This window comes from Lolium rigidum, chromosome 4 (genome assembly GCF_022539505.1).
Source record: "Lolium rigidum isolate FL_2022 chromosome 4, APGP_CSIRO_Lrig_0.1, whole genome shotgun sequence".
NCBI classification, from domain to species: domain Eukaryota; kingdom Viridiplantae; phylum Streptophyta; class Magnoliopsida; order Poales; family Poaceae; genus Lolium; species Lolium rigidum.
In genome coordinates, this window is record NC_061511.1 from 44,645,848 (window position 1) to 44,673,547 (window position 27,700).

At 46.0% G+C, this 27,700-nt stretch overlaps 1 protein-coding gene across 2 annotated transcripts; it reads right to left on the reverse strand.

Annotated features, from left to right (window-relative positions):
* Positions 1–1,418: 1,418 nt before the first annotated feature.
* On the reverse strand, positions 1,419–27,700 carry LOC124708369 (zinc finger CCCH domain-containing protein 43-like). Of its 2 annotated transcripts, none has more exons than XM_047240043.1 (11): positions 27,309–27,700; positions 27,096–27,164; positions 17,960–18,055; positions 17,502–17,777; positions 16,805–16,876; positions 4,784–4,987; positions 3,944–4,014; positions 3,756–3,843; positions 3,317–3,670; positions 2,128–2,448; positions 1,419–2,062 (listed from the first exon to the last, which is right to left on the reverse strand). In XM_047240043.1, exons 1-11 carry the CDS (start codon positions 27,660–27,662, stop codon positions 1,535–1,537), a joined length of 2,433 nt encoding a protein of 810 aa, XP_047095999.1. In that variant the 5' UTR covers positions 27,663–27,700; the 3' UTR covers positions 1,419–1,534. The 2 variants fall into 2 exon arrangements, with proteins under 2 accessions (XP_047095999.1, XP_047096000.1); XM_047240044.1 differs by having other exon boundaries at positions 17,960–18,065; positions 27,309–27,416.

A 27,700-nucleotide genomic window follows, 5' to 3' on the forward strand; every position in this document is an offset into this window, starting at 1 on the left:
TTTGTAGGTTATCCTAGGGTTAAAACTGGGTAATCCTTCCACCAAAAGAACCATAGGCAAATGTGTTTGTTGCCCTTAGTGACGTATTTTTCGAGAAGGAGTTTCTCGTAAATGGTTTAGTGGGAGGACAATAGAACTCGATATGATTATTGAATCTGAGAAAGATGAGAAAAGTAGCGCAGCGACGGAAATAGTTACGAGGCGGCCATGATGCTCATGGCTCCCGTGTTGTATTCCTGGAGATCGAAATACTTATTGAACCTCGTAGGTCTGGTTGACTTTGTGATCAAATAAATGATTTGAGGACAAAAATTTGTTGTTGAACAAATGACAAACCAACCACATGCAAACAAGCTATGATGGGCCCTGACCCCGTTAACTGGCTAAGTGCCATGAAATCCAAGATAGTATCTATAATCAAGCTTGGAGCTTGCTAAACCTTTCGAAGGTATGAAGCTTTTAGAAAGTAAATGGATCTATAAAATAAATAGACGTGGATGTCATATCCTTTAAAAGGCTTGATTTGTCGAAAGATTGTTTTTTGATAAAGTTCAAGGAGTTGACTACGATAAGATTAGATCTTCCGTAGAGATAATTAAAGTCTATATGGATTATTCTAGTAATCACTGCATATTTTAGTTATGAGATATGTCAGTTGGATACCAAAAATGCATTCCTTAACAGAAGTGTGTATTAAGTGTGTATACATGATACAACCGAAGGTTTTGCTAATCCATAGAATGCTAGACAGGTATGCAGACTTCAATGGAGAAGTAAGCATTATGGAGTTGGAATCTTCACTGGATGAAATAATCAAATAGTTTTGTTTTCATCGGGAACAGAGAAGATACTTGCATTTACAAGGAATTGAGCGGGAGCGTTGAGACATATTTCTAATACTTTATGTGGATGACATATCGTTGATTGGAAATGATATATCTTTACTTGACATAATTAAAAGTTTTACTGAAAAAAAATTCCATTGAAAGGATCTGGACTAAAACCATATTGAGCATCAGTGATGAGTGGCATAACTGATGGTTGTCCCTCCATCTATGATGACCTGAGTTATCACTGACAGAAGCCTGTAGACGGATGGCAAAACGGATGGCTATTCTCTAGCAGTGTTAGTAGCACGGGACAATTCCTTCGTTGCAGAAAATGGTACGTCCTCAAGAGGCTGAGGTGGCATCTTGCAGGTGGATATATACACTTCAAGATGCGCTTCAGTCAGAGGTACGTCTTCTGGAACTTATTTACAATATGGGCAGTAGATAAATTATGAAATCAGCGAATTTTCTCTTTAGAAAAAAAAAGATCAAAGGGCCACGTGATATGATCAGTCACAGTAAGAGCTCAATGCATTCACACAAAATCAAAGGTGTGTTTAGAAGCTACCTCATAAAATAGCAAGCACATAAAATAAAGTAGCATTAAATTAGTACATAACTTTTAAATGGTCTCATGATAACAACAGGCACAAATTGTTTTTTAGAGATTTAACATCAGCTACACTTGATCTAGGATCCTAATGCTATTTCTTCACTTGGCACATCTTTTTAAGCCACCCAATTCTTCCTCGAGGGGTCTTTAGGGTAAGAAACATTTCACGATATTCTGGTCTAATAAATAATTCGGTAGCAATGAAATGTTCATCAGTGCCCTCCTCGACTCCAGCATCTACAACTAACTCCATGATCTCAGAAATATTGCTTCCTACTCGATCGATCCTCATAGATGTTGCAGATTTTCCAGGGTTCACATTCTCATCTAAGTTAACAAGATGATCATGCACGCAAATGGTATTGGGCTTCGTTGAGTTAGATTCTTTGTTACAAGATTTTTGTAACATTGCCTCTTTAGATTGCTCATTAACATCCTTATCAATGATGCGCATATCATTTCCATCTCTAGCACCATGCTCACTTTCGATAGTTGTATTGACTGCCAAATTAACTTCAGGTGTTGTTGAACTTGAATCCAGCATATCCTCGAACATTATATTTAGAAGATCAACATTCTCGAGTGGTGCAGAACGGAACTTGCCACAATCCGGCATTGCCTAAAAAAATTATGGTTGAGTAAAAACAGATAAACAAGAAGCTGTAAATGAAAACAAAATTATACCTCCATCTTTTTCGCCCACCATTCTGGGCTTGCAGATATTGTATTCATTTTAGGATCCTGCCCAAGATCATCTTCACTATCCATCAATGCCTTCCATGTCTGGTAGTCTTTCTTCAATGACTCCCACTTACTTTTAAATTGCTCATGATTGTAACCTTTTTTTGTTTTTTCATTGAACTTGGTGTATAAGTTGTCATACCCAATAGCATTCAAATGCTCGGTTGGTCGATTTCCAGCTAAAACCTCATCGGTACAAATATCACAAAAAACTTTAGTAGCAAAAGTATCCCAATCTGGTTTTCCTTGCATGTTTTCATCCATCTACAATTACACAATTTCATTGAGGGACAAACTAAACATCAAGACTTATATATCTCTTCCAAACTAATAGAGCATAAAAGTGGAATATGTAACACCAATGTAAAAATAAAAATGGTTAATCCAGAGAGCAATGAAGGTGATAATTGAGCAAATCTGAACTGTCCACCTGTACTATGAGATTTATTTGGTGTTCTCTATGTATTTGTGTAAAGATATGAAGGATTGAAGGGTTACTATCTATAATAAGTAACTTATGAGAGCGGTGTCACCTACACACTCTATTTGTACCGTCCACTTGTCCTACCACAGAGGAACAATAAATGCTGCAGAGCTAGTATATGACAAATGGCAATGAGTTACACTCCTTCCATTTCGAAATACATCGCATATTAGCTCGTTAGGACAAGCCTTTGATTGACAATTACTATATTAATATATGTTTTATGTGGCATAAAATTGATGTCATTGAATTCATACTTGAGAATACTTATTTGTGTTTATGGTTTTGTATCAAAAAAGTTTATATATTAATAGTGTAATTGTTGTTCAAACGCTTGTCCCAACGAGGATCCAATATGTGAAGTATTTTGAAATAGAGGGAGTACTACGAATTGTCATTTTTGTTCCACCTTATGTACATCAAATTTAAATTTGAAAATTTGATACATGTTAGATTGCGTGTATACCTACCTACCCAAAATTAATTCAGACTTTACCATAGCCATATAATATGGACTTTTCCCTATTTTTTTTTGGCTAAGATCACATATGCCACTCTTCTGTCAAGTGTAGTTTCGTTTACACTATGTGTACAATATATTATAGCATAATTGCAGCATAGTACTTAAGGTAAGATTTGCATGTGTACCTGAACCGTGTGCTGTACAATCCTCTCTATGACAATTTTTTGCTTGAGGAGCTCACCAATAAGGCGAATGTTTCCAAGTGTTCGCAGCTTCATTAGCATTATTTGTTTATTCTGTGTCTCCATCTCTTGGTCTGGACCAGTCATTCTATCAATCTCGGCACATAGATTGCCAGCACCTTTAAATACTTCATGACAATTACTGAGCAGTACACTTGCGAACGCAATCTCTTTACCATCAGGTTCTTCTGGAGGGGATGATGGGAGCTTCTTATTGAGATAAGAACAAAGTTGAGCATACGTCGGACAGAAGGTGGGCTCAGAAACAGCCTTCTCAAACATAACAGTAATAACATCCTAAATAAATAAATAACCATAGCTGAGGTGAATCACAAATGTCAAATTAAATTAAATTCAATAAACAACGAGGAATAAACCAAACCTCCAAAATATCATCTCTAGTGATTCCTGCTTCTATTAACCTGTCCTTTACAAGATCAAACTTCTCTGGTGTCAATTTGTCCAGTGTACTGTGCAATATACAACAAATAAAGATGTTCATTTTCTGATTGTGAAATTATAAAAAATCTGGAAATTAGCAGACTGCAAAAAATCCCAAATCAAATATACCCTTTCACCGCCATAAGAACTCCATCTCTGTCAGAGAGATTGCCTCTTTGGATTGACCAAGGGATGTAAACCTTAATAAGAGCAAGGGTGGGAAGATGTTTAAAATAAATTGAAATGTCACAGCAATCATTCAGGTATCACAGATTGCAGGCATCATCCAAAAACCACAGCTGAATATATTGTTGACTATCTCTATTGTATAACTTACTATGAGGCAAGCATTCGTGTATTGAAATAACATACAAGCATACGTGTCTAAATTATAGTGTAAATTTGAATCAATCTTCTAAACATTGACGAATTAAAAAATTGGATAATGCTTCTAAGGTACGAATTAGATAAAGGCCACACAAGCATCACATCACTATCTACAGAGTAGCCTAAAGATCACCTACTGTTCTCAGTCAGGCATGTGACAATGTGTACACGTCATTAAGCACACTGTGCCCCTCTACGGCATCATTTTCTACCAAAACATACACAACCCAAACGCCAAGCTTAGGTGCAGCAGTTTAAATTAACTATTACTCTCTGATTCCAAACATATGTCGTTTTGGACAATGGCACAATCTAGGTGACACTTGGATTATCAATCTCCTAGAAAAAACATGTTGCTTCAAATAAAATACTACCTAGTAATATCAGTTTGACGTTGTCAATCTTTGGTAGTAGCTTATATTGATGGTGAAACCTGACACAGATTTTAAAAAGACTTATACTTGAAATCGGAGTAATTAATTAATTTAAGAGGTACAGAGTGATAAATGCATACAGGACGAGCGAGCTCAGTCGACAAGCCTACTGATACAACAATGCTAACAATTTTTATCTTCAAGATACCTGAGCGTTAGAATCAAGCTGAAAGTTTAATTGGTCATGCTTATTTAATTGCTCTTGCTTGCCACTTGGAGCATAGGATTCTTGCGCTTCATAGATGTTGTCCCAAGATTTCTCTTCACTAGCAACCACAGGAATTTGTGAAGACCGTGAACGCCAGACACAGCTGTCAGTCCTATCATAGCGATTACATGACTGAGTTTGTACCTAACAGATATGATAAACCATCACAAAAAGGATAAAGCAATGATGAAAGGAAAAAAACTGCAATTGTCTACTGTTTTTCGTTAAGGGCAATATATTAATGCATCAAGACGATCCAAAAAATACACCCAGCACACAATTGTCATAGTGGGACAGATAAGACTTGGCAACACTGAGGAACATTAACTACAGCAGCACTTGAAGAAGAAACCTAGAAGAGGCATTCTTTCTATTAAAATATCCATCTTCTTTTCGGTTCGCTTCATTCATTCCCTTAATAATAAATTCAATTCATCGTTAATGGTGAAACCAGCCTGTATGTACACCACACAACCGTTTCTTGGTAAATTCGATCAGCTCTTCTCCCTTTCCGTCGACATCAAATAAAACTCCAGCTTAAGTTGGTTCAGCCGCCCCAAATCTAACTTGATCCAGGGCAGATCTCTGGAACCGCTCGATCGAATAGGAAACCCGCGGCAGAAGGTGGGTAAGTAACAAAGGGGCAATGGTCGTGAATAGGTTTGCATAAAGGTATGTTTCAATGAATCTTGATGCTGGCCGGGAGTCCCCTCTTCGGAAAGGGAAAGGCACGGTGATTGGAATCAACAATAGCATCAACCCTTTCTTAGGCAACACTAATGAACATCAATTAGAGCTAGCTGAATAAACGAAGTGAAATAAGATGTTATCTGGAATTAATAGAAGGGAATAGTTATGTCATTTGAGTTATTGCGAGCCAGTTCCACATCAATATCCTGCTTAAGTTCAAAGATGTCCTTGGGTACACCAACAATCTGCAAAGCCTTATTATTTAGCGAGGTAAATAAGAGAAGATGCCTCATTCAGGGTGAGAAAAAAAATACAAGCTCGTGGAAACAAAAACAGATGCTATGTGAATAAAAGTTATCGTAATGGCTATTTTTCACAGTGGCTTACAATATAGGTTAAGCATAGCACAGTTCATCAACCGCAAATTGACCCTTACAGAGGATAAGGAAAACATCCAACTATTAATTCGTAGGGCCTAATTCTGGTTAGTAAATTATAGCCAAAGGAAGATATTAGAAAAAGAAAATATCCTAGAAATTCTCACAGAAAAGGAAAGCATAGATCTAATTTGTTGGATACAGATTTATCATTAACCATTACATGTAATAGAGTTTTCCTGATGATTAATTAATGAAAGTCTTTGATTACATGTAATAGAGTTTACCTAACGTATTTAAACTATAAAGATAATAAACATTCTTGAACCATAAGAATTATATATCTAAGCCCGAGGTCTAGGGGTAAAAAAGGGGCCAATGCACCGCCGCCTTTGTCACCTCTGTTTGAATCCGATGCGCCGATCCTAGAAGGCACGGTGCAGGAGGTTGAGGACGATGGCGCTTTGGTGGCGTGTCCCACTATCTACGTGGCAGTGGGGGGACATGGCAGGGCCTGTGGCTAGCTTGGCGCTGAACAGTTCTTTGGACCACGTTCGGTTGTCCTTCGTGGATTTGGTGGACGTGGCCCGTCGAACAGGCATCGAGCTCCCTTCAATCCATGTAGGCGTGCCTGGCCTTGGCCTAGCCCAATTTGGAAGTCTGGTGGGCCCGTGCCACTAGTCGAGCTCGGATGGCCTTGTCTACGGCTCGCTCGGCACCCTTTCGTGCGTGGCACCCGATCCGTCTCCAAGCTCTACTCCTTTGCCATCGGCTAGGGGGAGCATGTCTATAGGCGGTGTGACCGTCAAGGAGGCCAGTACAGCGCGCCACTCCATCGGACTTCTGTGAGGTGCGCAGTGGTGCGTCGGTGTCACTGCAGTCAAACGCATCCGACGCCCGGTCGGGAGGGTACTCAGAGAGGCCGATCAACATGGTGGATGTGCCTTTGGTCACCGGACGCGGTGACGGGCTGTGTTTGCCGATGCTCCTGGGTCCGGCCCCACCAATGTCATGACCGCGTCAGCTATTGCTACCCTTATCTAGCATGGGAGCATGGGATCTCTCTCCCTCCTGCCATGGTTTGTGTTGCCACCGATCCAATTTCGGAGATAGAACCACCGATGAGGCTAGTCATGGCTTTGACGAACCACGCGGGAGGCGTGAGCCACCGCACCCTGGGTAGTTCCTTGCGGCGGCCAAGTCCCTGCGGAGGATCTTCTGTACACCCCTCCAGTGTGGCACCGCCTTCTCGATCTCAATTTCTAACCACAGCGTAGCTATCGCATTGCCGGCCACGGTGGAGAACTTAACTATGAGTAGCGGGCTCATTGCAACTTGTTGCGTAAGCTCGGTCTCGTCGAGGGTGAAGAGAAGATTTCGGACGAAACCATTTCAGCGTACCATATGTTTTTTGAGGTCACCCTTGACAATTACTTGATAACATGATAGAGGCAATGGCCAAGCTCTATGGCTGGTCAGTCGGAGCACTTCGTGGAGGCCTGTCCTTGGATGTAGATCAGGTTGGGGGTGGCCTCATTGAGGTCTTACCCTCTCGGTCCTTCTAGGTGTAAAAATCTTCTCGATGTAATATGACTCTAAAGTACTAGCGTGGAACGTGCGGGGATTATACTGTTGGGCCCACCACATGGGTGTCCGGAGCCTTGTCGGCTCGACAGGTGCGTCTATCATGTGTCTCTAGGAGAATAAGCTTAACATTGTATCCCCTTCCTTATTAATAGACTCCTTGGGCATGAATTTTAATGGCTATATCTGCTTGCCAGTGGAAGATATTCGAGGTGGGGGCATCCTGGTCGCTTGGAGGGGTAGCACGGTTAAGCTGTGCAATGTCCATGTGTCGACCAATTGTGTGACAGCCCAGGGCAACCCTTCCAGGGGAGATCTTTGGTGGTTGTTGTGCATCTACAGGCCACAGAAGGACATGAAGAAGATTGCTTTCCTTGCTAAGATGCGAGATGTGTGAGCAACTCGATTGGCCAGGCCCCTCGATCATTTGCGGTAACTTCGATATGATCTACCATGACAAAGACAATAGCAACGACAACCTCCACCGCCGCATGATGGGTCAATTCCGATGCTTCCTCAATGATGGGGAGCTCAAGGAGATCTACCTGCCCGGCCATCGATACACGTGGTCTAACGAGCGGATCACAACCACATTAGTCAAGCTCGATCGGGTGTTTTTTACGGTGGATTGGGAAGAGTCGCACCTAGTTGTTCGCTTCGCTATCTCTCGACCGTCATCCTGGACCATTGCCCTCTCCTACTGGATTGCTCACCGTGACCTACGGGTCAGCAGTGATTCCAATTCGAGAGGTTCTGGATCAAGATGGAGAGTTCTGAGGAGACAATAGTGAGCAGTTGGGCGGTGGTAGTTGAGGAGGCAGACCCATTCCATCGCCTAGTCCTCAAGCTTAAGATTATGGTCTGCCAGCTTATGACTTGGAGTGACAAGCAGATTGGGTGCATTAGATTCCAACTCATGATGGTCCGTGAGCTCATTTTCCGATTTGATGTGACCACGAAGTTGCGTCACATATTAGAGCTGGAGCAGAAGCTGTGCGCCCGCCTCAAGCATGCCTATCTTGGAATTTCCTCGGTTGAGCACTTTATGGCCCACCAATGGTCCAACATTGCATGGCTGGCTGAGGGGGATGCAAACACGGCTTTTGTGCACTAGCATGCCTCCTACCGCAAGTAGAAGAACGTGATCCACAACCTCTGGGTGGATGGAGTGATGGTTTTAGACCATGCTGCAATGTCCGAGACGTCGTTCGATCACTTCAACTCATTGTTGGGCACTACGGAGTAGCACGAGTTCTCTCTGAACATAGATTTTCTTGGTTCTATATCATAGGACTTGTTGGACCTTGATTCCCCTTTTTCCGAGGAGGAGATTTGGGACGTGGTGGGTTGCCTAGGGGCAAGCCCCCTGGGCGGGATTATTTCATGGATGATTTCCTCCAAGCATCTTCAAACAATGTGAAGGTGGATGTCATGGCTACTTTTTCCAAGTTGCATTCCTCTGTGGGCAGTGGTTCCATCGCCTTACCTAGGCCCTGTTGATCCTGCTGCCCAAGAGGCTAAATGTCGTGGTCCTGAAGGACTACCGTCCCATAAGCCTCATACACATATTTGCCAATCCAGTGGCGAAGACCCTGACCACATGGTTTTCCCGAGGTTGGTGATCTTGGTCGAGGAGAACTAGTGTGTGCTCATTCAGATATGCTGCATTCATGATATCTTCATGTTGGTTCAGCAGACCACACAGTATTTGCACAGGGTGAAGGAGGCTCGGGTGATGCTCAAGCTTGATATCGCCCACGTGGTTGACTCAGTGTCATGGGCGCTCCTCTTTGAGGTGTCACGCCTGGTGGGGTTTGGATCCTGGTTTCAGGAAAGGTTGGCCATCCTCCTGTCCACGAGTAGTACGTGGGTATCACTCAATGGCGATCCAGGTCCCCCCGTATCCACAAGGGCCTTCGCCATGGCGACCCACTCTCACCCATGTTGTTTGCATTGGTTATTTACACACTCAACCAGCTGTTGGCAAAGGCCCAGGAGGTCTGGTTTCTCCGGTGCTTTGCACCTCAGGACTTGGCGGCCAGTTTCTTGCTCTACGCGGATGATGTCGTTATATTCTGCGACCTAGAGTGAGCGGAACTCCTTGTGATCCATGACTTGCTCGTACTCTTTGAGTATGCGTCTGGTCTGCACACCAACTTCACCAAGTGCTTTGTATTGCCTCTAGCCTGCTCGGACTAGGTTGCCCTCGGAGCGATAGAAAAGATGGAGTGCCAGTTGGCTATGTTCCCAATAAAAAAACAAGGGGATCCACCCTAGCGATCCAGAAACAGTCAAGCGGGGCCTTCGATCCTCTCGTCGGAAAGATCATGGACCATCTCCCCACTTGGAAATCCTTCGTGACGCCTAAGGTGGGGCGCCTGACCTTGGTTAAGTCGGTCCTGGCTGCCATGCCTCTACACTAGATCATTGTTCTAGGGCTTTTCAAGAAAGTCCATAAGAAGGTTGACAAAATTGTGCGGGGATTCCAATGCACAGGCAGAGCAGCAGCCAAGGTAGCCATTGTCACATCAACTAGGTCAGGGTTTCCCGCCGAATCAGATATGGCGGTCTAGGCGTCCTGGACCTTGGTCGGGTGGCGGCAAGCCTTAGGGTTTGCTGGTTGTGGCAAATGCGAATGATACGTCATAAACGTATCTAATTCTTTTAAATTTTAATATAATGTTTCTATTGAGATTTACCAATTTTTATTGGATACTTGTTCTAAATTGCTATTTAATTCCGCAAAAAATAGGGAGTTCAATTTTTAAAAGACTCGGAGACCTGCAATAGAGCACACCTGAGGGCAACTAGGGGTGGCACTCACCAGATAGGTAGGGCCGCACTCCCCTGGCACGTGGGCCCCACCTATGGCCGACGCCTTCGCCGTTTCACCCCGAGGACGATCTTACCCTAAAATTTACTATATATACCCCGTCAGGATTTTTTGTGATGTGAAAGGTGCGCTAGAGAGACAAAATAGAAGAAGAAGCACCACCAGGCCCTCGCCGGAGGTGAATTGGAGTGGGGAGCGCCGCCGGAACCACAACCGAAGGCATCTCTACCACCGCCATTGACTCCTGCTTTGATCTCCATGATGATTAGGGGCTAATCCATCCCCTGGACCATTGGTTTGTGGTAGTACCTTGATCATATCTCTCTATGTGCCTCGATGTTTATTGATTGTATGAGCTGCCCTACATGATTACGGTCAATTTTATGTAACTTTGATGGTAGATCCTTATTTATGAGTTTATTTATCCTATGCAATTCTTTGTTCTCATGAGATATCTATAGACCCATATTGTTGCTCTCGATCTTGATGCATATTGGTTAGGGTTGCAATTGTGCATGATGAATAGTTGACGGAGGGGCAGAGATGATAGAAACCCTGTCCCAATTCTAGGAGTCTTGTTAAAGTGGAAGCTTGGGGAAGTGAACTGGAAATCGTGGGCACCTCCTAGGGTGAAGTTCTTCATCTGGCTTGCTTGCTAGGACCTGTGTTGGACCAGGGAGAGGCTCGCGAGACACGTCTTGCAACACGCACCCAGGTGTGTGCTTTGTGACCAAGAGGAGGAGACGATGTCTCATGTCCTCACTGGCTGCCCATTCTCGCATACTCTCGGGCACGAGGTGCTCTCCTAGATCGGATCCACTGCCATCTCTCCCGTCTCCGGAGACAGCTTCGTGGACTGGTGGCAACGGACCATCCACACCATCCCCACCTATGTGCACAAGGACACATCATCGATCATCATGCTCATTGCCTAGAGGATCTGGAAGCACCTCAAAGCGGTCATTTTTGATAATGCGCAACCCAGTGGCACTCGGTTCCTAGACACAACACGGGCAGAGGCCCGGTAGTGGGTGACGGCAGGGCGAGGGGCCTTGCGGTAGTGATTCTAGCGGGAGCTCAGCTCTAGGAGGCGTTGTGTTGTAATTCTGAGTGTGGTCCTTCTTTGGTCTTATATATAACTCTCTTTCTATCTATGCATCGAGACACAGAGCTTTTGCTTTTTCTCAAGAAAACAACAAAGGGACCAGTGATCGTAATCCAGCAAATTGTAGTTTTGAAGACTATGCCAAGTCCAGTCGTACCTTATAAACACGTACGAAGTAACTTATTGATGCGGGAACATCCATGAATATTAGCATTTGTCATTCAACATTATGCTGGAAAGAAGTATAGAGCTTCATGGATATTTATTAGGTGAATTTAATCCTTAACACGCCCGATAAATTATATAATATGATTTTAATACTACCTAAATTCTTTATCTTTACTATTAAATGGGAGTTGGTGGTTCATCCCATCTCACCTCATCCCACCCCTCCTCGTCCCATATCCCACCGAAAAGGAAGGCAAGAAAAATAAAATAAAAGAACAGATTTTAGAAATTTTGACTGATATTACAAGGAAAAAATATCAGAGCATCCCTACCCCAAAATCCTTCGTTATTCTCCTTTTCTTGTTAGCGCTAATAAAGGGTTGCAACTATGCCCACCAATCAAATTTCTCACACGGTCACACCATGCCAGATTCTCACGTTATCCTTCCATGCGGTGATTCCTTCATAATTTGGGAGTGGATCCCGGGAGCTTATTTTAGGAGCTACCTCGAAATAGGCTTTTGCCCCGCTATATTAATATAGCAACCAACCGATACAACAAGCACGCTGGGGCCGCAGCACAACCAAGCCCAAAAGAAACATAAGAGAAAGGAAAGAAAGAAAGCAATGCCGACACCGGCAGCTCGACAGGAACGAAGACGACTCGCAACCGTTGCGCCCTCCGGAGAATTCCACCACACTCCTAGCACGCCGAAGCGCCGCATATCAAGCAACACCTTCAACAAGGAAAGTGACGATGACGCCACTGCTGCCCGGACTAGTCCTAGGGTTTCCCCCGATACGCGAAAGGGATTAGGGAGGAGGGACAACCGACGCCCTTCAGGAAGGCAAGGTGACACCCGCAGGCGTCACTGCGTTAGTGTCGGGCATGCCGACAAGGATTTCTCCCGCCCACCAAACCCACAAACCCGGACGATTCGACGTGCTCCACCAAACCCGCCGTCCACCAGCACACGCCACCGCGGTCTTGAAGCCATCCTCGCCATCTCGTTGTGGTCACCGGAGCAGGGCCTAGACGTAGAGACGAGAGACAGCCGGGTCGGGGGTAGCAGCACCTCAGCCGTGCGGGAGGAAACTACCTCCACCGCCTTCGCGGTAGCCGACCGGACATGGCAGCGAGGTCAAACCAGGCCCACACTGGCCCGGCCGGGCCCAAACAGGCCCGCAAAGACCCCACTGTCAAGCTGCAGCAGGCCGGCCGGAGCACCGCCGCCGCCCATCCACCGCCGGCGCTGCTTATCCACCTCCTGGGAGCACCGCCGGCGCAACAAACGCAGGCCGCCCGCCCAGCCCCTCCAGGCCCCGACCTGGGCCCAGATCTGGGCCGAGCAGGCCCTGCCATGGCCGCCCCGCCTCCGCCCACCCGACGCACGGGTTCCACGCCACCGCGCCGGACCGCTGTCCGCCGAAGATCACCGCCGCCCGCCGAGGTCCCCACGCCCCCTACAGAGCCACGGGTAGAGACATCCCCGCCACCGCCGGCATCGCCTAGGCAAGGCCCGGCGGCTCACGCCGACGGCGGCGGCAGGGGAGAGCGAGAGAGGAGGCCGAGGGGTGGCCGGGGAGAGGTCGCGGCCCGGCCGCCGCTGGGGAGCGGCGCGGGTCGCGGGAGAGGGGAGAGGGTAGAGGGGAAAAAAGAGAGATTCACAAATGGCAGCAGCAATCCGACCTGCACCGCGGAGCTGTCGCGTGCTACCTAGCCCATCTCCAGCCGCAGTTAGGGCAACATAACCACGTCTACCTACACAGCTCAGCAACCTGGTGCAGCTTGTACGCTGCAGCTCAGCGCGCGCCAAGCGTTGCTCGTGTCCAAGAATGATGACGATGACGAGGGGCTAGTGATTCATGCAGCATGACCCCACACTGCCTGGGTGGCCGGAGCTTCTCGTCGTAGAGCACGTCGTGTATAAGCACACCACCGGTTACTCGCCCGCGAGCTCTTCTCTTTCTCAGACTCACCATGCTCGCCGCCGACTGGATGAAGGCGGGGGTACAGCGTGTTGGCCCTAAACTAACTTCCGACTCGGAATACCAACTCGGAATGAACTGAGAGCGTCGGTGGAGAGGAAGGGGCGACATAGAACCAAGCGAATGATTTGATGCTGGCCACAGATTTCTCAGTACTCTATCGCCCTAGATATAGGGCTAAGTTACCATAAAGTCAAAAAGCAACGTCCCGTCGGTCACCGACTGGGACGGGTCGATAGACGTCTATCACGTCCTGACCACTGTAGATGACGTCTAGCACGTCCTACCACTGTAGATGATGTCTAGCATGTCCCCCTCTACCTACTCTGTACTTGGCTGTACAGGTGTAGCGCACTACTCAGGTTGAGCTCACCGCTCACACCCGGACCCACAGTACCGACTCCGGGAGCCAGCTAACAACGACTCGATGCGCACTCACAAGCCTATTCTAACACATCGGCCACATATCGTCGAGCAGTGCCACGACATGTTTCAGCCGCTCCACGACGCTGACGGCACCGTCGTCTGGTCCACGCCCTTGCCGTAAATAGGGGATAACCGTGACGGTTGGTGTGTTGAGTGGAGGGGCGTCGTGTAGGCTGCAGCCCTCCTCGTCGTGTGCATGTACATGCCGCGCATGTGAGAAATGGACGGAGTGGCGACCCTCCTTCTACTGCCGCAACTCAGCTTCCCCGACGAGCTGCCCGCCGTCGTATTCTCCTTTGACTACTGCCTCGCACCGAAGCGTCCACGAGGACGCCACTGCCGCCCTCCTCTGGCTCCACGACCGGCTCGTCGCAGACCCCGAGGGCACTGATTCCAATAATGAAGAAAACCTTGTCCACACAGATCGTCACACTGCTGCTCAACTTTGATGCTGTGCGAGGTGGCTAGGTTTAGGGGTGTAAACAGATAGGATAATTTCCTCACCGAAACCGGTGCCGAATCGGTTTTAAGGTATCCATATCCGATTTTAAAGAATCCGGCGGATAAGGATATCCGATTTCGAAGTGGTGCTCCGGATACGGTGTAGGATATGGTATAGCAAATAGCATGCGGATATGGATTATCCGAAATTTAATTAGGATAATCCGAAGGTTTTATTCCGGATAATCCGATTTTTGAGTCAAAATTCAAGGCCAACCTTGAAAGGTTAGTAGTTATTGATTTACCAAACGGTCATGTTTAGCTCTAAGTTTCTATCAATGCTTGAGTTTTAGCGCATTATGTCTCTTTTTTCTTAACTACACAAGCCTGAAAGTTAAATCTCTCTCAAAGATTTGCAAGAACTATAACTATCTACCGATGAGAGCATAAATCCGACTCTTTTTTTTTCCAGTCCGAGTCCGCCCCATTTCCAATTCGAATCCGTTGTCCGAAATATCCGCATTCGAATCCGAAACCGATCAATATCCGCTCCGATCTGAATCCGAGAAAAATATATAGTAAAGGATATGGTATGAGCAAAATCCGATCTGATCCGATCCGTTTACACCCCTAGCTAGGTTCCATGAGTCATTGGTGCTGCGAAACACGATGGACTCTGATGTTAGCATTAATCTAGACATTGGCCGATACCCGGTGGACTATGGGTGAGTTATCTTGCAGCTGCATGTAGTTTGCTTAAGTCAAAAGGTTGTTAGAGGTACGAGTCATGTGGATCATGGAGAGGCTCCAGGAGGCGTTCATGGATCGGTTATTATTGGTTAATGCATGCAGTTAGTGAACAAAAGTAGTGGTGTGAGTTGCATGGTAGGAGCGCCTAACAATGTGCATAAATATTCCCATTGAGTTGTACCTCACCAAAGCTAATTGCCTTTCTTCTTGGGTGTATGTGTGTGAAGCATGTGTTCTTGAGAGATGAAGATAGAGAGATTATAGAGAGAAGAGAGGAGTTGAGCCATTCAGCTTTAACAATTGGTATTAGAGCCTCATGTTGGGACAAGTCTGTCGTCATCGAGTTGGGCCACGAGCGTAGAAAGATATGCCACCAGGTAATGACATTGAGATGATGGCCATGGTGTGAAGGCTTCTGAAGATGGAGTGATGCAAGTGGGTTTACCCTTGAGCAAAAGGTGACACGTGCACTTGTGTGTCAAAAGCCATTGGATGACCAATGGGTGAAAGCCTAGTGAACTTTTGTGGTGATTCTTCAATTTATGAGAAAGTGCATACATGACAACAATGTGATATGACAAATCAAGAGAGAGAGAGAAAGCAAGATGACACTTGAAGCAACATAATCAATTAGGACATTTACTTTAGGAAAGTAGGAGTTGTGTCCTGCTAGGATTCTTGGTGATCGTCAAACGTATACAATTCCTAGTCGGCTACATTAGGGTCTTTATATACTTTGTACCGAGAGTTTTAGAAAGCAGACTATGTTATAATTCAGAGTTTGAAGCATTGCAAAATATACTTGTTCATCCACTCCACAGCTCATACGAGGGCTAGTGAGGGGGATTGGGCAATACCGTGTTTCCATTTCTTCAGATCAAGGTCAAGTTTCCTTTTGTGCTGGGAATTGAGGGCTTGGTGATCACCGCTTCGTAGTCGGCAGCGATCAACCCGATGCGTGAAGGGTGAATATCCATAGAGCCGCAAGTCCGTGCTTTGACGCGTGGAGTATGGCTGAGTGTTATTCGTTAGACAAGCACTAGTTATCCACAATTCTACTGAGAAGATCGGGCGCCCTGTATCACTTATGTTACATAGTACATCTTCTTTTGAAAATTATTTTTTCTAGTCCCTGAACTCATATGAATTTTGTTTAACGAATAATATACTTGGTCATCCACACCACAATATACTTGTTCTAGTCTGGATCCAAATTTCAAATTTTTACCAGTGGCGCACCTCTTTTTCCCGTAGTGGCTCACCTCGACCATATAGCAGTGGCGCACCTGTACGTTAGCAGTGGCGCACTAGGTGGTGCGCCACTGCTATTTGGTTTACCAATGGCGCACCACTGGTGCGCCACTGCTAACAGTTAGCAGTATAGCAGTGGCGCACCCAGGTGCGCCGCTGATAGAAAAACCGGTGTGCCACTGCTAAGGCTTTTTCTAGTAGTGTTTGAATTCAGTGTAGGCACATTGTTAGGTGTCTCGCTAGGCTTACCAAATGTTCCATATAGGAATTATTTCATATGATTAAGCAAGGAGATAGATACTCATAAATAGAATGAGTAATATATAAGTTACACAACAAACAAATACCTCACGCAGTTCAAGAAGTTGATCCCGTGTGTACTGGACTCGCTTAGCAGTCTCGAAACATGAATCTCGATGCTGCAGCAGATTACTACAAAAGTCAGCCTAGGAAAGGCAAGGAATCGAATAAATAATATATATCTCGTTCCCCACATAATTAATTGAACTGCCTAAAGGCATTAAAAAGTGCAATGCAAACCTGGAACCATTGTGCTACCCCCATAAGAAATGTGGATATTTTTGTCTTTTCATGGTATCTAACGCATTTAATCAAGTTAGGAAAATCTCGGCCACCTAAAACAATAACAAGAATGTTCAATTTCCATGAAGTAGAAGAAAATGTTTTGAATGGCAAATATTGTTTCGGTTTTGCTAATTCTCGGTCACCTGAAACTTTTGTGAACCTTAGTTACCTCAAAATTGCAGTCCAAAAAATATGAATTTTAAGCAAAATATTACTGTAATTTTTAGTATTTTCACTATACAATCAGGGTTCATACTTTCTAACTAAGATTTCATTTTGTCTTTAAAGTTTTCTATCAGGGTTAATCAGTTCCTCAAATTCTATCCAATATATATTAATTCTATGTATGGAATGGGGTGGCAATGATGATGGTTGGATATTGATCCAAAGGCCAAGAAATATGACTGAGATTTAAGAAAAATAAAGCAACATAGAAATAGACGGTCCCATATTGTTTACCTGGTATCCACTCCATTTTGCACACAGATAGTCTCCTTGAGTTGGAATAATTTCTAATGTTCCATTAGTTGGTGATGTAGCTATGGGAACAGATTGCCCATTTAGTGCTCGTTGGACAAGCTCTGATGAAAAGTTCAGTTGAGATGATCCTTGAATAACCTGCCACGAAGCATTCCAACTCGCATGTTCTGATTCTCGATCTGGGTGGTGAAACTTGCAATTGATGCCAAATTTGCATATTCCTCGATGCATATAGTATGAACATAGTCCTATACCCTGTAAATTAAAAAGCGCCAGATTTCACCAAAAAAGTTAATTTATGAATTATAAGTGTTAAAAGCACGAATATGTTAATCGTGCAAGGAAAGGATAAAAGAAAACCATGAAATGATTAGCCTGACAAAACTTTCGAGGACAAATAACTAAATGACATGAACTAGAATTCCAAAAAGACTTACTGGACGAAGTGGAAGTCCAAGGAGGTTTAGCTTCACTTGTTCAACTTCGGTTTGTCCTCCATGGGGGTTGTATTTGCAAGCTTTCCTCGAAGAATACTGAAAAATACTAGCATTAAAAAAATGTTTTTTAAACAACATAACACACTCCTTTATAAGGGTAAGGAATGGGCATACTTTGTCTTAAAATACCTAATTCTTCTAGCAAAAAGGGAAAAAAAGAGGACAGAAATTATTTATGCTTGCACATTACCATCCATCACTCTATTGGTATTTTTAAAATAAAATAACAAACAGAAGCTGAATCAACATATTTTGTATTAAAATATTCATCCTCAATGAATATTTTGGAAATTTTGAACAAAGAATGGTATCTAGCAAATATTACGGATTTTGGCCATAAGGTCAGCAACACTACATGCACATACATATAGTTGTACTTCAGGAATGTCTGTCCATTTATTGGATAAAATCAGAACCCGCAAACTTCAATCACCAAGTGAAAAGAACATTTAAAGACAACCATCTTTTTTTTTGGGGGCCGGGTGGGGGGAGGGTGGCGATTTAAAGACATCCATCTTAACCATATATATAGTAGTGAAAATTGCATATACATATACATTAGGATGCATAGAAGATGTCGACACTTTGGCTTGAATTCCATCTATTTCAAAATATAAGACATTGTTTTTCCATCTCTGTTTAAAAACTTAAAATTGTGCAAGTAAATTTAACAATTAATTAGCCACAATAATTGTTATTTCTCTTATTACCAAGATATAAAAACCAGGAATATCATTCTCATTTCCCTTTGTCTCATGCAAGAAAAAAAGGGGGAATATAATTTATATTTGCCTGATTAGAGATAAATCGATAATAAACCTTAATGTATGGGCTTCATTAGGATACATTGGGAGTATGTTTGTAAGAGCAAACCCTTGGAACGGTATACAAATGATTAGTAAATATATAGAACCCTAGGTAGGGGCACATGCAAGCAACATTAATTAACAATAGCTTTTAATTATTATTTTTGTTCCAAAAACCCATAGACATGGAGGCATATGGTAACACAAAACCTCGTTTCTACTCTTCGTCTTTGTTAATTATAATGGCCTAATTAATAGGTGGAGTCCACCTTGTTTATTGCGTTGATAGCAGGCAGAGGGGTGCTGGGTAGCACGACGAGTAAATGGGCTGCCCTGTCCCGATGTGAAACGGCAGACCCGTATCATATCTTTTGCCATGTCATCTAGATAGTGCAAACCAAAGTAGGGGCATCCCTCCCCGGAAATCAGTTTCGGGTCGTGCGTCCAGATGATCGCACTATCTGGACCATGCAACCACCTCGGGATGAATGCACGGCTTTGGTATAGGAGGTCCGTATTCCCTTGTTAATTAATGTATTGAACAGTGTTTGGTCCCAATCCGCAGACACGGTCTTGGACTAATCTCACGGCACCGACAAAACAGTACAAGATTTGAGACCATTTCTTGTACCGTGGCTGCAAATCTTGGACCGATAGTCCGACACACACTAAACTTTTCCTTCCCATTTTTAAAGGATCCAATCCCTTCTTCCTCCTCCGCGTCCACTAAATTAGAGCATCTCTACCGGCGAGCCCTGAATAGGCGCTGGCAGCGGCGTCGGCACTGCCGTATGGAGGATGCCGGCAGAGCAGAGCATCCTCTATTTGAGGATGCTGCTCCCACACCGGCGCCCCAAAACCGGTGGCCCCGATAGATTTTAAAAGTTAAAATCACATTTTTAAAACGATATTCATTCGAAATTCGAACGAAATTTATACAAATTTAACGCGAATTTGAACAAAAAAACAAAAAAAAAACATCTAGTTGAAGTCGCCGTCGTCGCTGGATGCCCCGAAGGACCAGCTGTCGTCCTCATCGGCCTTCTCCTCTTTTGGCGCCGGCACCTCCGATGGTCTAGCGAGGTCGACGAAGTTGGCACCGTGATCCCTGGCAGACCACACCGCCGCCAGCCGCGGGTCCATCGCGATCTGCCGGTAGTCCTCGTCGACAGAGCGGTCGACGATGAAGTTCTGGCCGCCGCCGCCACGGAGGGCCGCCTACGCCTCCGCCTCCATCTCCCGCCATTGCTTCTTCTTCGGCGGAAGCGGTGGCGAGGTCGCGGCGTCCTCCTCCTTGACGCGGCGGCGGTGGCCCGATCTAGTCGTCCGACGGGCAGGAGCAGAGGCCGCGCGCCTCGCCCCGTCGCGGATGACGACGCCTCCAGAAGGAGGCGCGGGCGCGGCCGAGCGCATGCGGGCGATGCCCGCCGACGACCCGGTGCGCAGCATGGTATCGACGTCACGGTCGTCCCACCAGGCACGGCGGCCGATGGTGTTGAATCGGCCGCGCGAGCGGTCGACCGCCCGTGCGAGCTCAACGACATGCTCATCTTCGAAACGCCGCTGCCAGGCCGGGCTGTCGACCGCTTTGTCCGGCAAGTTCCTCTCTATCGGCGTCATCAGGCTCCGCCGTTCCCTCGCGAGGGCTCGCGTCTGCGGTCCTGCTGGTGGCGACGGCGGCACGACGAAGCCAGCGTTGGAGACGTGCCAGCCGTGCGGCAGTTTGCACTGTATTGGCACGGGGACGCGGTACATCAGGCTCGTCGAGGCTGAGCTGCAACGAGCAGAGCACACTGCCGCCGGCCTCGTCGTTGTGCGCCATCGTCGGTGGGTGCGTGGGAGGTTTGCGCGGCGGTTGGATGGCGGTGGCTAGGGTTGGAAGGCGGGGAAAAGCGAGAATTGCGCGCCGATGGGGTTTTAAGGAAGGCGGCGGACGCGCCTTATTGAAGGCGCGTGGGTAAGGTAGGTGGACGCCGCATGGCCAGTCGCCGCCCCTCGTCGCAGCTTGGATTTTCGCGCGGGAGGCCATTAACGCCGACGACCAACCTCCCTGTGTCGTTTCCGATGCGAACCGTCGCTTTCTCTCGCTGACAAGGCGCCCCACCCGCGAAAACCGTCGTGCCGCGAGGCGCCGGCGTGCCTGATTCGCGCCCTTCGCCAAGGGGCCGGCACGGGGTTGCGGCGCTTCTATTGGGCTCGAAAACTAGCCGGCGCAGTTTGGGGCACGCCGGGTGTGAGCGCATTTTCGCTACCGACGTCTAAAACACTATCTGAGCCGCTATCGGGGCCGCCGGTGGAGATGCTCTTAGAATCCACACTCCTTCTCCCAGTCAGTAACCCTAGCCCAAATTCACCAGCAAATCCTCAAACAGCCCGCCAAAACACATCCCATCTCCCCTTCCATGGCGTCCTCCGCATCGTCGTCTACCACGCCCCCCCCCCCCCCGCTTTGCTCCTCCCACTCATCCCCTGCCCATTCTGTGGAGAGATGTAGTTTTGTATCCGAGCTCGCATAATGGCGACTGCGATTTCTACGAGTGGCAGCCAGTGTATGCCGCCAGGCCTGAAGTCGCCGCAGCCATCGCCGCTCCCGCCGCTCCAGTCCTAGGCCCCGCATCCGCCCAAAACTCAGCTGCCCCCTCAGCAGCAAATGTTCAGGTCGCGCCCCCTGCCGTTGAGGATGAGAAGCTGCATCCAAATTGCAGCCAAGCTTCCGCTCGGCGCAATCAGTTAGCAAGAGGACCGGCACGCGCTTACGCAGCTCAACTCCCCCTCGCCAACATCATGCTTAGTGTGATTAACCTGATGATCTCAGTTTTAGTGCTAGCAGTATTGCTCGCAGTCATGGTCAAAGTGTATTTCGAGTAGACTTGGGGCTGCCACAATCTGTACCGGGTGGTTAACTAGATTGTCTACAGGCAACTATGCCAGTATTAGTCAAGCAGTAGTAGTCAAGAAATCTTGGACCGACAGTACAAGATTTCGAGTGGTTTACAGTTCGGCCGGCTCAAGAACATACCCGTCATCTCACCAACGGAAGCTGTCCCTCAACGCAATAAATGATCTACGTACGCCAGAACAGTGCGAACCGAACCCATGTATTCCTCCTTTTCTGCAGACGCCCAACCAGGCAGATTACCTCACCACACGAATCGCGACTCAAACATGGACGGCCCAGATAGTATGATCATCTGGGCGTACGAGCCAAAACGCCGCCTCACTTCCCTCCCAATGGATCATATCTTAAGTTGTGCCTTATTGCATTTCACAGGATAGTGTGTAGATACAGTCTTCCCAGTGGGTTGCATAATCTAATTGTTTTTATTATGACATCTTTTTTAGTAGCATTTAAACTTTGTGGCTCAGTTGAGAGGATGGCGTTTTGGCTCCCGCGTGTATTTGCACATGGATGAACAGTAATCCAAATCTCTAAAAAGCAATTTTGAAAGCACCAGTTTTTTTTTAACACAGGCCACCAAACATGCTTACTGAGCTATTCTAGTATGCTGATGATACAATTCTCTTCTTAGAACATGATTTGCAAAAGGCGGTAAATATGAAATTAATTCTATGTTTATTTGAAGAATTATGGGGCCTCAAGATTAATTTTCACAAAAGTGAGCTATTCTGTTTCGGGAAGGCTAAAGAGGAAGAGCAACAGTATAAACAAATTTTTGGATGTGATATTGGGGCTTTCCCATTCAGATACTTGGGAATCCCTATTCATTATAGGAAGCTTAAAAATTCAGATTGGTACCCAGTAGAGACCCGGTTTGAAGGAAAATTGGGATGCTGGAAAGGAAAATTGCTATCGTATGGCGATAGATTAGTACTTATCAATTATGTCTTAACAAGTCTTCCAATGTTCATGTTATCTTTTCTGGAAATACCCGTCGGGGTAAGGAAGCGTCTTGATTTCTATAGATCTAGATTCTTCTGGCAGTCGGATGAAGATAAGAGAAAATATAGGCTCACAAGATGGAATATAATTTTTCGACCAAAGGATCAAGGAGGTTTAGGTATTGAAGTCCTTGAACTCAAAAATAAATGTTTACTAAGTAAATGGCTCTTTAAACTACTTAATGATGAAGGGGTGTGGCAAGAATTACTACATAACAAATACCTAAGCCAAAAAACACTTGCAGAAGTACAGGCAAAACCGACTGATTCCCCCTTTTGGAAGGGGCTCATGCGGATAAAAAATGATTTTTTTACTAAAGGATATTTTAAAATTGGTACTGGTACATCGACAAGATTCTGGGAAGATATTTGGTTAGGGGAATCCTCGTTAGCTAGTCAGTACCCATCTTTATATAATATTGTGAACCATAAGAATGTATTGGTGGCTCACGTATTAGCACACGTACCGCTGAATATTGGTTTCAGACGTGTACTATCTTGTAATAAGTGGACAACGTGGTTACACTTATGCCAAAGATTAATGATGGTTAATTTAAATAATGAACCGGACTGTTTTATGTGGAAGCTAACAACTAATGGGTTGTTTACAGTCAAATCTATGTATGAGGATCTTATGAATGATCATACAACGTACTTGCGGAAATATCTTTGGAAGATGAAAATCCCCCTAAAAATTAAAATTTTTATGTGGTTCCTAAGTAATAAGGTGCTATTAACAAAAGATAATTTAGCAAAGAGACAATGAAATGGGTGTACTAAATGTGTTTTTTGCGGAGAACAAGAGATGGTGGAACACTTATTCTAATTGTGTCCCTTTGCTAAACTAATATGGCGAACTGTTAATTTCACTAATAATCTCCCTCCGCCAACCAATATTACAAATATGTTTGAAAATTGGTTAAAAGGTGTTGACAAACAATCCAAGGTTTTAATTCGCATTGGCATATCATCCTTATGTTGGTCAATATGGAGATGCCGCAATGATATAATTTTTAACAACAAGAAAAATTTCAATTTTTTACAGGTGATCTTCTGCATGGTGCATTGGATCCAACTCTGGGCTCTCCTCTCGCCGCAAGAACAACGGGATGTCATGGCTTCTGGATGCACACGGCTCCAGATGGTAGCTCAGGATATCTTGTGCCGGGCTGGCTGGCAGCATATTAGTGGACTAGAGGATGCTTAGTCACTTTGTGCTGTTTTCCTTTTTCGCTGGTTGATTTTTGTATCAACTTTAAGCGAACCTTGAGATGTAATAAGTACTTCTGAACAAAATATGCTAGGTTTTAATAAAGGGCTATGTGCATCATCACGATGCAGAAGCCGGGTTTATCCCTTTTCAAAAAAAAAAGGCCACCAAACATGCCTTTTTTGGACGAAAATTTACAGGTGCATGTGGAACATAGATAAGAACATGTGTAATTTGTTTCAGATTTTTTTGACACTTATAACACCATATTCTCACACAAGGAGCATATGCACGCAGGTGCAACTTTGAATTACTGCTCAGTTGTGGCATGTACTACTAGATAGCTAATTCAGGATGATAGGCTAGCAGTGCGTAGAAACTATCATCATCAAATCAGATTTTGGTTTGCATGTTTCTTCTCTCCTAGGACTACCAGATAAATCATCATTATCCGGATCCTGATAGCAACCGACAGAGTTTTGTTACCGGTACGAGCACAGAAGATAGCAAAGTACAGATGTGAGTAGAAAGTGCAAGTATAACAGCTCTCCCAGCGACATGGATTTTGGACCTAGGCCTCTCCTTCTCCGACCTTCTATTCCACTGCTCCTTTGTCATGCCCCTCCGCTCTCGCTCACGCTGGTCGACTCGACGGTGTGAGAGTTGGGTGAGGAAGCAATGGAGGCAGCGGCGTGAGAGTGAGGCGGGGCGGAGGCAGGTAGTTGTGCCGGCGGTGGCGACGTCGAGCTGCGCTTCCTCGCCACATCCGCGCCGGCCGCTGGTGGCAAAAGCTCCAGCTTCCACGACCGCGACCGTGCTCTTCGTAGAATTGGACGGCGGCGGATTTGATCCAAGGCGCGAGGAGGAAGCGCGGGATCAGCAGAGGCATTAATTTGCATCGGTTCCTCGGCCAAGAGCCAGCCGTACCTCAAACAAGTAATTCTCTCTCTCTACACCATGATTAACCTTGACAGCGCTGTCCGGTTGGAGGTAATTAGAGTGAGGGAATGGAAATTTAGGGGTTCTAAGATATAAAGTCACATTTTTTGTCAGAGGGGGTGGGAATTTAGGAGGGATAAGGAGTGAGAGTTTACACTCTAGCTAGCAGGTTTGACGGAGTTGGGAAGAAGGAAGGGGGGTTCGAAGGGTTGAGCCTATTAAATCTCTTGTTTGTTTGAGGGTTTTTTAGGAATTTGAATGGGACGGGGAAGTGGTGTTGGGGCCTCTAATTCCCACAATCTCTTTCCTGGATGGGGTGACCTGTTAATTCGTGACATCAGTTGGAAGTTTGTTTGGAAAAACATTTTGGTACCAAGGAGAGGATTGGGACTAAAATGACACATCCCTTCTCTAATCTCACAACAACTCCCTCCTCTCAACTCTCATTCCCACTCCTAAAAGTTGCCCAACACGTTGTCAACGTTAGCTTTTTTATGGTGGCAGGCTTGATATGGCACGCAAATTATTACTTAAGTCAGAAGTCAGAGGATCTCACTTGACACCATGGTGCATGGGGACTCCTCTTAGTATCACCTTCATAGTGCTTTGTATCTAAATGTGGGCCTGCCAATCATGTTTTTTTTTCCTTCTTTCCTAATCTCCTTGATCTGTTTCTTTTCTCTCACGCACACATCTCAAACCAGTGCCCTCCGGTCTCCCTTGAGGGTCAGCGCTGAAGCCAGGTGTTGCCTGGTGTGCATGCTCCCATGCTTCCCGAGGGCCTTGACAGTCTGGCGGGATGGAGCATCACTGGTGAACTCAACATCGATGAAGCAACCTCCCGTGGTAGCTCATCTCTCTGGTGGATGTCTTCTCGATTCAGATAGAGGTGGAGAAACCGGTCACTAACGTCGTCCACATCAGGCTTGCACTCCCCCGGTAGTTCATCTCCCTGATTGTTGTTACTGCATGGCCGATGAGGAGTACCGATGACAGCAACTATATTGCTGCATCGGATAACGGCACGGCGGCGATGGGGTGGACCAACGACAACCATATGGGTACAATGGTTAGTCGGATAGGCCAGGAGAAGTTTTGTGTTGGAATTCGGGTGAAGACCCGTATCTCATATTACATACGGCTTTCTTATCTCTTCTTTAATTCTCTTTTCACATCATCTTCTATCCTATGAGGCAAAATAAGATATTGTACATGGTGGATCAATGGGAGTGTATTAAAGTTAGACTGAAGTGAGGCTATGCACAAGGATTCAATGGAGGGAGAAGCTCTACGAGAGGCCGAGCGTGGTGATGTTCTAGAAAGGCGGGATTCTGTTGAAGAGGAACGAAAGTCGGAGGACATCGCGGCGGGGGGGGGGGGGGGAGATCGATCATGTGAGGTGATCGGACAAGGAAGATCCGATTAGCAAGCACCATCGGTCAGATCGGCAAGGCATGCATGTCGGGGGAAGCTCATACTAACGGGAATCTCACCGATTGGCTCGGGTGGTCTGGTCGGCCAATTCAACAGGTAGATCGGACCAACGGAGACCAGGTGCAGGACAGCAATGATTTGAGGAGGATTGTGAAGCCATCAATGTTGTCTATCTAGGGCACGGCAACGTGCGTGCATGGCTCTGTGGTGCATTTGCACCGGATAATAGTCACACCGGATAATAGTCATGCAGCTGCAATTGGAATAACAACATGGATCGACTTATTTTTCGTGCTCACAACTCAACGAGGATGTCCGGGTCATCAGGGAGCTCAAAACAACCACAACCCATCGTATTGAAGGTGGAGATAGAGTCTGAATCTATCTCAAATTATTGCCTGGCTCCAAAAGTGGAGCACGAATTTTGGAGCAAAGGGCGCGGTTGGAAGAGACTTGTACTCCCACCGTCCACGAATAAGTGTACTTGTAGGAAAATAGGAGACAACTTAGTTCTCCCTCATCTTTTATGAGTCTCCACTCTATTAATTGAAGGAGTGGAATGATGATTGGTGGTTGAGGTGGAGGAGAGAAATGAGTATTGGAGGATGAAGCTGGGAGTGATTACGTGGAGCTAATTGCATTAATTAACTGCATTGGTAGTGTAGATGTAACTCAAGGAGTCATCTTGGACGGGATAGAGGGGCGTCAGCTGTAGGGCTGGACATAACCATGTCCTCATGCATCCTTGATCCTTCAATAAAAAATGCCATTAAGAAACACAAATTACCTGTTTGTACTGCTCCGACGAAGATGCTTCGCAGCCGCTTCTGCTGCTGCTACCTCCAGCCGCATTGGCCTGCGGAAACCCGCGCACATATAAATGATGGATAGTACTACCAGTACATGGCGCTACTAGTAGTACTAGTACTAGTGTAGTAGTATTTTTTTTTTGAGAGAAGGATTGATTATGGGATGGAGTTGTATGAAGTACTATACGTACGGCCAGCCTGTAGGTCTCGGGAGGGTGATTGAACATGCAGCTCATCCCGTACCCGCAGCTCCCGAACTTGACGTAGTAGGAGCAGTCGGGCTCCCCGGGCCGCCGCGGGTACTCCGGCTTGATCTCGCCGCACCTGCTGGAGCCGGCGGGCTTGGGAGGGTGATTGAACCAGCAGCTCGTCCCGTACCCGCAGCTCCCAAACTTGACGTAGTAGGAGCAGTCGGGCTCGACGGGCCGCCGCGGGTATTCCGGCGGCGCGCCGGCTGCAAGTGTCTCCGAACTGGCCAGTTGCGTCAAGGAGGGCCGACCATCGGAGGGGTAGGGAGCGATCGGTGAGGCTTCGGAGTCGCCCATCGGAGACTAGCTAGAGAGGGAGCACAGACGACACGGCC

Bases quoted from the DNA above. Each gene is read 5' to 3' on its own strand.
- LOC124708369 (XM_047240043.1), bottom strand. From the start codon at position 27,662: ATGGGCGACTCCGAAGCCTCACCGATCGCTCCCTACCCCTCCGATGGT. The intron at 18,056-27,095 runs GTAATTTGTGTT...AGTATTTTTCAG, and splicing joins CGTCGGAGCAGTACAAACAG to TATTCTTCGAGGAAAGCTTG. The intron at 3,844-3,943 runs GTATATTTGATT...TATATTGCACAG, and splicing joins GTTCTTATGGCGGTGAAAGG to TACACTGGACAAATTGACAC.